At 33.3% G+C, this 11,346-nt stretch overlaps 1 protein-coding gene across 4 annotated transcripts; it reads right to left on the reverse strand.

The window, feature by feature from the left end:
• Nucleotides 1–4,687: 4,687 nt before the first annotated feature.
• On the reverse strand, nucleotides 4,688–10,487 carry LOC139824288 (leucine-rich melanocyte differentiation-associated protein-like). Of its 4 annotated transcripts, XM_071796801.1 has the most exons (8): nucleotides 9,868–10,487; nucleotides 9,242–9,379; nucleotides 8,382–8,636; nucleotides 8,009–8,269; nucleotides 5,799–7,908; nucleotides 5,381–5,680; nucleotides 5,002–5,272; nucleotides 4,688–4,895 (listed from the first exon to the last, which is right to left on the reverse strand). In XM_071796801.1, coding segments are annotated over exons 2-5 (744 nt in total). In that variant the 5' UTR covers nucleotides 9,244–9,379; nucleotides 9,868–10,487; the 3' UTR covers nucleotides 4,688–4,895; nucleotides 5,002–5,272; nucleotides 5,381–5,680; nucleotides 5,799–7,682. The 4 variants fall into 4 exon arrangements, with proteins under 4 accessions (XP_071652902.1, XP_071652901.1, XP_071652900.1 ...); XM_071796800.1 differs by having other exon boundaries at nucleotides 4,688–5,272; nucleotides 9,242–9,280; XM_071796799.1 differs by having other exon boundaries at nucleotides 4,688–5,272.
• Between the last annotated feature and the right edge of the window lie 859 nt (nucleotides 10,488–11,346).

Consider the following 11,346-nt stretch of genomic DNA (forward strand, 5'->3'; position numbering starts at 1 on the left):
ATGCTGCACGCATCGTCACTCGCCTCGTCTATAGTTAGCGACGTATAAAATATCACAGCACCCTATCGATAATCAAATAGTGATTTTGCGGCAGTGAACGCACACGTGCGTAGTAATCGCATCATAAAAAATGAAATGTCTTCTTCCATCGGTGCACATTATTATAGAAAGTGCCATATATTAAATGACGCAGAAATCGAGGAAAAAAAATCACAGATAATATAACAATTTACTCTGCAAACTGACCTAAGATGTCATGACTGGTAAAAGTAGACGCTTCAGCAGAAATATGAAAAATTTATATCCTTTCTCTTGTGGAAAAAATGATCAAAAAATTGATTGCAGATGAATCACACACACACACACATGTTTTTTTATAATTTCGGGAAATAGTTTTTTTTCCAATTGGCATAATTTCAATAATAATTAATTGGTTTGCATAATAATTCATAATAATACTAATTATAAAATAAGAATTTGCGTTTTACGCAAATAGAGCTATATACAAATAGAGTCGTGGAAATCACGCATTTGGCGTAATTAAAGCTTTAAATAACACTAGTGCACACTCTCTCTCTCTCTCTCTCTCTCTCTCTTCTTTTCTTTCTCTCTCTAGGCTGGTCTCTCGAGGTTGCCACAATGCCACACAGAAGTATCAAACTTCACTCAAGTATTTGGATTCTCGTCACTCGATCCGGGTTCAACAGCAAAGCGTCACATTAAAATCAAATGTCGAATCAATAGATGTCACATGCCAATAAAAGTATATTTACTATATCACGTATAATTTTCTATACAATGTTGTAAAACGCACGACAATTTAATCGCTGCAATAAAATGCTGCAAGTCCATTCAATCACTATTTTACTTTGACCGCATCGAAATGTAACAAATTCCATATAAATTTGTGAAAAGCAAAGATCCATTTTTTTTTTCAATCACTGATAATATTTTTTTCAAATTCTGCCTTTGATTCGTTTTAATGCTTTAATCGCGAACAGCGTGTTGAAACTGAGCATCCATAAATTAATTAAAGAAAGATCGTGGAATTAGCTAGTGAAAATCGTGGAATAAGCTAATAAAAAAAATTATAAAGAATTTACATGCAGAAACGATAGTGAAAATTATGTCATAAACATATGTCTAAAACAGTTAAATGCAAATATTTCACACTATACTTCACAGATTTTGTTCTATAATATCAATTTTAATTAAAATTTTATATCAATTTGCATGAAAAATGAGGACATCTCATTGTCAGTGTAATTATTTTATCACTTGTATATAAAATTTTTAAATAATCCACGATTTTTCTTCTTTTCTCACATACATATACATTGTGTGTTAAGTAATGAAGATAGCATACATTTTATATTAATTCTTTACTCTTTCCGAAACTAATTTCCCGTTAAATGTGATGATATCTCATTAAATCCAATAACCACCACGAACTGCAAATCTATTAAGCTTAATCGAACGAATCCAACGCATTCCCGTTTACATTAACGGGCAATTAACGACAATTACACTAAACCTCGATAAATCTCAACCCGCATTCAATCTGCGTTAATCCTTTACGCTTTTGATTGTCAATGTTACGATGGACACGTCGTGTTACGTGTTTTACGTTATGACGCTAATACTTATTCCGCATGATATAAATGGCCATTTAATAGAACACCGCGCGAAACAAATATACTTTTATTTATTATGTTTAAATTACTAATTATTTACATTGTTAATTAATATTTTCCCGTTTTACATAAAATATACGAAATGGAAATAAATTTTATCCATATTAATGGATATTAATGTAGAAAGTGAGTAAATATTCTACATTAATATATAATAGAAAAATATTAATTAACAATGTAAATAATTAGTAATTTAAACATAGTGAATAAAAAAATATTTGTTTCGCGCGGTGTTCTATTAAATGGCCATTTATATCATGCGGAATAAGTATTAGTGTCATAACGTAAAACACGTAACACGACGTGTCCATCGTAACATTGACAATCAAAAGCGTAAAGGATTAACGCAGATTGAATGCGGGTTGAGATTTATCGAGGTTTAGTGTACTTGTCGTTAATTGCCCGTTAATGTAAACGGGAATGCGTTGGATTCGTTCGATTAAGCTTAATAGATTTGCAGTTCGTGGTGGTCATTGGATTTAATGAGATATTATCACATTTAAAATTAGTTTCGGAAAAAGAAAAGAATTAATATTAAATTTATACTATTTTCATCACTTAACACACAAGCCCAAAATACGACTCACCTGTGAGTTATACGCCGCCGCACAGGAAGAGAGTCCAACTTGTCGAGAAATCCCGTTCAAAACGTGAGTAAGCGACGCACGAATGCAATCGATAACGCGCAATTACGAATGCAGCGAAAAATAAGTGTCGTCGCAAGAGAAAAAAGAAACGATAGCGTGTATCGGCTCGGAACCGATGCGATCGTGCGATCTGTATGACTGACAGAAACACAAGTGCGCACCGCGAGCCCGAGCTTCACCTCTTTATACCCTCGAACTTGCACCTGTGCTTGCGCAGACCGGCCCCTTAAGCTCCATCCGCTCATTTCCTTCGTCAGACGGACGCGCGGAGTTAGCTACATGTGCACCAATAATGCATTCTGCTTTCTGCTTGAATGCCTAGCATTTGTAAAATAATTGAGGGCATGTGTACGCATTAACGACGTATTTTGATTCTCGTCCAAGCGACACGAGGTTGCCGGAGCTTTCGTCACACAAATCGTATTTAAAAGTAATGAAGTTTTTCAGTATCTCGACCTCGAAGCGATAATACATTGACAAATAATAAAACATTTTCCATAGAAACACTGAATATACTTACTTGCTACATTGAATTCAATATAAAATAGCATTAATAATTAAAATCTCTATTAAGATTTCAAAATCTAAGCATTATAATTAAAATTCAGAATAATAAGTATCTTTTCCAATGTACTCATTAACCCCCAGATTTATTTATAGGTATCTGCGATCCTTGTTTCACCTGCGCAAAATTTATTGTATCTATCCTCACGCACAATTTAATTCTGGCCGTCATTCTTGTCAACTTCTATTTACTTCTATTTACTTAACTATCTCCGTAAATTATCTGATAAACTTAAAGTTGTAAGATAAATTATTTTGTGTATTTTACTTTCTATTCACTGAAAAAAAGTTTGGTTAGAATAACCTAAGGCTTGGTGAAATAGCTTCAACTAAAGGGTTTAGTGATTATGACGAAATATTTGGTTAATGTTAACCGAATTTGTTAATATTAACCAAATTTGTTAACATTAACCAAATATTTCGTCATAATCACTAAACCCTTTAGTTGAAGCTATTTCACCAAGCCTTAGGTTATTATAACCAAACCTTTTTTTCAGTGAATAGAAAGTAAAATACACAAAATAATTTATCTTACAACTTTAAGTTTATCAGATAATTTACGGAGATAGTTAAGTAAATAGAAGTAAATAGAAGTTGACAAGAATGACGGCCAGAATTAAATTGTGCGTGAGGATAGATACAATAAATTTTGCGCAGGTGAAACAAGGATCGCAGATACCTATAAATAAATCTGGGGGTTAATGAGTACATTGGAAAAGATACTTATTATTCTGAATTCTATAGCATTTCCTTCACTATCGTACTGAACTTTTCTTGTAGCTAACGCATTCCGAACTAGTTTAATTATCATGGCAGGCATTAATTATTAAAAAAATAGGCTCTTTGGTAACAGGATGCGAAAAATGCATGCTCGCTTTTTCTGTAAAATTAAATTCTGCACCTAGCTTCTTAGCCATCTTTACATTACTCTGTGCTCCATCGAATGTCAGTGAAACTACGTTGATTCCAATATCATGCAAACTCGTTAAACATTATGATACAAGCCATGCTCTTTCTTCTCCATTTAAACTATTATTAAAATAATAGCCCATAGGAATTTTCCAATGCTCATTTAAACAAACAATCATCACTATCATGGCTTGGGTTGCCATTACAGTGCATTTCTTTTATCGCTACTATCATTAGCATCGCTAACAAAACCGGTAATTTTGTTCCATTCCATCGTAAGTGCTTTCTAATGGCCATATCATCAACTGTAACACTACATAATAAAGTTTTTTTCTTTTTTTGAGCTAGTAGCAGCTTTCCTTCAAGTACTTGCAATGCTGGTTTAGATAATCCTGGTCTACTATCAACAGACGTAAACCATTTTCAAACAGTGGAAGGATGAGGTAGAGAGAGAGAGAGAAAATACTTTTCGTATATATGCATAAGCCTTGGTGACAAAAATAGAAGAGTTGATGCAAAGGTTCGTAGTTGTAATGTGAATTCTAAGATTTTTTTTCTTTGAAATGATTTGTTAAACAAGGCCTCAGCTACGGGATCCATCGTAGACTAAAGGAAATAAATAATATATAATAAATTAATTTCTAAGTAAATGAAAAATGCAGTAAAATTGATCTATGCTATGTCGCACCAAGATTTAACCAAAGCTGACATTGCAGATTCCTCCTTTCATAAATATAGAGTCCAATGCAAATAATCGCAGTATAGAAAATTTTTTAATAAAATGAAATAAAATTTGATATTAGTATTTTAAATAAAATTACAATTGCTGTATGTATAATTACGACATAAGCGAAGATTTATTAAATTCGATGATTAATTTACTAATTTATTTGCTGTGTTTATTTAAGAAAAATGAAAATAATAAACTTACAGTATGTACATTTACAAAATCTAATCTAATATAATCTAATAATTAATCACAATAATTGAAGATCGACGAATATGTGACGCACAGTTCACATGAGCAGGAGATTGTAAAATTCAATAATTATTATTAGGCACCAAGATCTGCCGCAGATTACTGCAAGACCGACATTGATTATTCTCATATTTATATCTCATATTTATATAATTAATGTACTAATTTATTCATTGCGTTCATTAACAGCATCCTCTATATCACTTACGTGTAAGAGTTTTATATCATCTTCCATTATTAAATTCTTCTTAAATAAATGTTTTGTCAACAATTTCAAGCTCGAAACCTTCTGTTTCAACCGTCGAACTTTACGCTGTAAGCACTCAATCTTTTTTTCTTTATTTAATAGCTCTTGTTTTGCAGCGTTCCACAAAGCTTTTCCTCGCATTGATGACTCGGAAAGTTCTTCTCATGTAAGATCAGTTAGTCGAATCTTTTTTGCAGCAATAACTTCAGTCAGTGGTGGTTCTTGTTTCCGCCTATAAAACATTATACATACATATTTACAAAATCATATATTATTTAACTCTAATACTACATAAACAAAAATATTCAAAAACTTAAAATAAAATACATAATATACTTACTTATTTGATGTGGCTAACTCTTCAATACTTGATCGCAATGCTGGTTCATTGGTTGGGATATTACTGGTTTGTATAGAAGAAAATTCTGTCGTGTTCAGAATATTTATTGGAGCACTTATATCAAGATTTATAGTTGGTTTAGTCCCTGGTTTCAGAAACCTTCTTCCATTGACTAGCCCATAACGAAGACATTCAGTGTCAAAATGTCTCGAACAAATGGTTGTGGCTTTTCCTATGACTTCTTCCGATTTTCCGATAATATCTGGCCATTGTTGTCGAGCGATAAAGTTTGACGGAAATCTACAATAAAAAAATAACCCAAAATTCACAAAAGTGTCACATGCGTGATACATAACCTAATCTAATAATTGTTTAATCTAATAATATTTGTAGTTACAAACTATTATTATATACTCACCGATGAAACGACAAATCTTGCGATTTGTCTGATCTCTTTTTGCAGATGAAACACGTGAACACCATATAAAGAATGTTTTTTCAGAATTAATGTACGACGTCAATTGACGATAAACACACTCTTTATAAAGAAATGGGTTCATCATCTTTGCAATACGTTTCTTACATCCTCTGGGTGGGGATAAAAGCGACCAATAGAAGCATTAGAAAAAGAGAGCAATTGCTTCTACCAGAGAGAAGCCTGAGAGAGGCCACGGGCGCGATTTCGCTGTAACTTTATTTTGAAGCGCCTCTATGTCCACAAAATGTGGACATTGAACTACGTGGCCAATGTCTATAAATATGTAGGTAATGTCCACGATTTTGTGGTGCTCTTCCGTGCTATGTCTACGACCTCGTGGTAACATATCCTCGAGGATCCTCGAGGATCAACGATTAAATAGAATAGATACGGCCAGTTTCACCGTCTTTCGATTCACGAGGCGAATAGACACGATTAGGAATAAGAATAGGAATAGGAATAGGAATAAGAATAGGAATTGTAAAAAATATTTTACATATATATTACATCTATATTACTTTTTATTTTTTAATTATAAAAAATGACATTAATGCCCCTACCCCTACCTCTACCTCTGCCTCTACCTCTGACCCCACCCCTACCTCTTCCCCTGGCTGTTCCTCTTCCTCTTGCTCTTCCTCTTCCAAGTGTAGCCGCAAGGGCCGCATGTATAATGTTTTGTAAATCTCGTGTCTGAAACAGAAAATTTAAAAAACATGTTAATACATGCAAAATAAAGAAGTAATAATAACTAATTAATTATAAAAATAATTATAACAATAATCTATATATCTATACTGTTAAATCGGGTTATTTCTATTTCCGGATATTCGAATATCTAACTTCATGGATATTATAAAAAAATCGGTTATCCGGAAATAGAAATAACCCGATTTAACAGCATAGATATATAGATTATTGTTATAATTATTTTTATAATTAATTAGTTATTATTACTTCTTTATTTTGCATGTATTAACATGTTTTTTAAATTTTCTGTTTCAGACACGAGATTTGCAAAACATTATACAAGCGGCCCTTGCGGCTACACTTGGACGAGGAAGAGGAAGAGGAAGAGGAACAGCCAGGGGAAGAGGTAGGGGTGGGGTCAGAGGTAGAGGCAGAGGTAGAGGTAGGGGTAGGGGCATTAATGTCATTTTTTATAATTAAAAAATAAAAGTAATATAGATGTAATATATATGTAAAATATTTTTTACAATTCCTATTCTTATTCCTAATCGTGTCTATTCGCCTCGTGAATCGAAAGACGGTGAAACTGGCCGTATCTATTCTATTTAATCGTTGATCCTCGAGGATCCTCGAGGATATGTTACCACGAGGTCGTAGACATAGCACGGAAGAGCACCACAAAATCGTGGACATTACCTACATATTTATAGACATTGGCCACGTAGTTCAATGTCCACATTTTGTGGACATAGAGGCGCTTCAAAATAAAGTTACAGCGAAATCGCGCCCGTGGCCTCTCTCAGGCTTCTCTCTGTATATACATATATATATACATATATATATACATAAATACGCAAGCGGAACACAATAAAAAATTGATATGCACCGTACGTATATCTATAAATATGATAAGTTATTTGTTCGTATAGCTGCATCTTTGATATAACTGTTATAAGAAGTGACTATTAAATGCGCTTATATACGTTATATTTTGTATGAAAACACTACAAAATGCCTTTGTGTATTGCTTTTGTAATTGGCACATGTTTCTACTGGAATACATAATATTATAATCTCATCTCGTCGCTGAAAAAGCATTGTCAGGACTTCTTCCGAGCCGTGCTTTAATACTATTCAGACAATCAAATTTGTCCCATTCAGTACTCTTTGTTTGTCAGATGCTGATGGCTTAGAACATACAGCCATTTTATTATGCAGATCCTTAATGCATTCCGGTACTACAACAAAGTCTTCGAGCAATGATCGTCTAAATAGTTTCTTAGCTTGTAGTAGTTGTTGCTCGGTCACAGTTCTGTCATCCAAGTGTACCAAGTGCGGAAACCAAGATAGCACGTACAACCTGTTTAGAAGTTTAACGCAATAATTGCGACAAATAATCAAATAAGAGAAATTATTTTTCTATGATCTAATATGTAATTAAAGGAAATATCTTCTCATACCTATATCGAATATAATCACAGAAATCTCCACCGTTAAGGTAACTAGGTGCCGCTTCGTTTCCCATAAGAGACAAGTATTTAAGGTTCGGTACGCTTCTATGGAGATTCTTGATAAAGGGATATAGATTTTTTATACAGTTATGATTCAACCAAAGAAGCTCGAGGTTTGGTATATTTGGAAATACAGTGATATCATCTATTTTATTGTGATCCAAATTGACAGACCTTAAATTGTCGAACTCTGATAAAAACTGCAAGTTTCTGAAATGCCAAAGCAATTCGTTTTAACTTTACTGAATGTATTATCATGTAACAAATATAGCTTTGTCTCTTTCACAAATCTTACTGTCACTAATGTCAGATATATACTTACCTACTAAACATGTTGTTACTGATATCTAAATGTTGTATAGTAAGACTGTAATCTTGTATGATGTTATATGGCATGGTGAAAAGATCTTCGTACGCAAGTGACAAAGAATCAACTTGGTTCTTAGATAAATCATCCGAGGTCGATGATTGTCGAAAATGTTTATCCGCAAATACTAACGTTCCCAGACAAGTCATGGCATATTCTTCTGTCTCTTCTACTTCCAGAGAATAGTTTTCCTCATTATTAGCACCCAACCTGCAAAACACAAGCTTAATGTATAATAGCATTATATAAAAGAACAGCAAGCAAATAACAGAAAATGTACAAAGGAGGACTATCACACATATTAAATGTAGATATTATATATATATATATATATATATATATATATATATATGACACTTCGAAAAATCTACTTTAAATTACATCCTACCCAAGTGCATTACTGTAACCTCTGTCTTTTTTTATAATTTAAATATGAATTACTAATCAAATCATTTTATAAATTATATATAGAATATAAATATACATAATTTTATATATATTTATAAACAACTATCTAATATACTAATAATCCAAATTTAGTTAAATTAGTATATATAATAGGTTTATTATATAATATTGTTCAATATATAAAAACTGAATTTTACAAGTATTTAAGTCTTGTAATTGAAAGAAAATTACTGACTATAAAAACTGAACTTTACAGTATTCAATTCTTTTAACCCAAAAAGAATAACACATTGACCATAATTAACAATTAATTGCACAAGAATTTATGCTATTGGATAGCACTGATAACAGAACAAAGATAACAAACTGCACAAACATAAGCAGCAAACAAGCAGCATCCTACTCACATTACTCTTATTTTAACTGCACCTTTACGATGAGCTAGCCTGATAGAAAGATCAAAGTATTCCACGCTTCTCACTTATCGATAAACCTAAAGTAAACATCTAATTCCGACGATGGGATAATCGCGCGAATAGATGTAACTACGTCCAAAGAGAAAAATTTATTTTCAAATAAACAAATTATCATACTCATAACGACTTGGAATACGACATAACTCGCACTGGGGATCAACTTGATCAGGTGAAGTTATCGCATACTGGATTGAAATATGATAAGATATGAGAAAAAGAGAGAGATGGGCTTCTCAGAAGCATCGCGAGAATACCCGGGACCCGTGAATACGCGAAATCGGTGTGACTTGAACGATAGAAAGAGATTAGGGTATTAGAGGTTATATAAGCACACGTGTTCAGCAAAAAATATGTTGGGATGATGCGCGATATACATTTGGGAACTTGAGAACAAACGGGAGATAAGTAACTTATTGACGTAAACAATTTCCATCAAAATAGCTCACTAATCCGTCATAGTTATTAACATTCAAATGAAATTTTTTTTAGACGTCATTTAACTAATTTCTGTGCTTGCGTTTTGTTTTCTTAAATAATTCATCACGCAATGGACTCACTGTGTTACACACTCCTCAAATCGAACTGACGTTCGAATTATTCGCTGAATTTTCCTACATTATCTTGTTTTCGAATCTTCCCACCGAAATGGATAAGGAACTCTCCCACGACTCGTTTTACGCAGACAAGATGGAGCCATCACGAAGAGCACCATGAAAAAAGATTGAAAAGAATTAAAACGGGATTGCCAGGAATTCCATTTTGTCCAAAAAAGGGATTGAAATAGTTTCCATTGAATTCCATTGAATTCAATACGGAAATTTTTAATTCCTAGTTTGGCATTCAATGGTATTCATTTCGTTAACGGAATCAATGGTATTCAATGGAATTCATGACGAAACTTTCCAATCCCTAACTTGGCATTCAGTGGTATTCATTTCGTTACGTTTTTGTGTCGGAATTGGATGGGATTCAAAAAAGACAAATTCTTTCCAAAATAAGGAATTCCATGATATTGAAACTATTTCAATCCTTTTTTTGGACAAAATGGAATTCGGAAAGTCCTTAATTGAATTCCTGGCAATCCCGTTTTAATTCTTTTCAATCTTTTTTCGTTTGCTGGGATATATTATGTGACACGTCACAACCATCGACATATAAGTATGGACTGCGCGATCACTACATAAAAAGCCTTCAAAAAGTGTCCGGAGAATTAGACAAAGAGGGAACAAGGTAGAAGCAGAGAGAAGCCTGAGAGAGGCCACGGGCGCGATTTCGCTGTAACTTTATTTTGAAGCGCCTCTATGTCCACAAAATGTGGACATTGAACTACGTGGCCAATGTCTATAAATATGTAGGTAATGTCCACGATTTTGTGGTGCTCTTCCGTGCTATGTCTACGACCTCGTGGTAACATATCCTCGAGGATCCTCGAGGATCAACGATTAAATAGAATAGATACGGCCAGTTTCACCGTCTTTCGATTCACGAGGCGAATAGACACGATTAGGAATAAGAATAGGAATAGGAATAGGAATAAGAATAGGAATTGTAAAAATATTTTACATATATATTACATCTATATTACTTTTTATTTTTTAATTATAAAAAATGACATTAATGCCCCTACCCCTACCTCTACCTCTGCCTCTACCTCTGACCCCACCCCTACCTCTTCCCCTGGCTGTTCCTCTTCCTCTTGCTCTTCCTCTTCCAAGTGTAGCCGCAAGGGCCGCATGTATAATGTTTTGTAAATCTCGTGTCTGAAACAGAAAATTTAAAAAACATGTTAATACATGCAAAATAAAGAAGTAATAATAACTAATTAATTATAAAAATAATTATAACAATAATCTATATATCTATGCTGTTAAATCGGGTTATTTCTATTTCCGGATAACCGATTTTTTTATAATATCCATGAAGTTAGATATTCGAATATCCGAATATCCACGAGCCGAAGGCGAGTGCGATCACCCGCACGAGTGTACAATTCTCAACTTCCCGCACTTGTTACACAAATAACTATTATCCTGCAG

This window comes from Temnothorax longispinosus, unplaced genomic scaffold, assembly GCF_030848805.1.
Source record: "Temnothorax longispinosus isolate EJ_2023e unplaced genomic scaffold, Tlon_JGU_v1 HiC_scaffold_316, whole genome shotgun sequence".
Lineage (NCBI taxonomy): Eukaryota > Metazoa > Arthropoda > Insecta > Hymenoptera > Formicidae > Temnothorax > Temnothorax longispinosus.

What these genes read in the sequence shown, in the direction of transcription:
- LOC139824288 (XM_071796800.1), bottom strand. An exon ending in AGTAACAACATGTTTAGTAG is followed by an intron (nt 8,270 to 8,381) that starts GTAAGTATATAT and finishes TTGGCATTTCAG; the next exon opens with AAACTTGCAGTTTTTATCAG. An exon ending in TGTGATTATATTCGATATAG is followed by an intron (nt 7,909 to 8,008) that starts GTATGAGAAGAT and finishes ACTTCTAAACAG; the next exon opens with GTTGTACGTGCTATCTTGGT.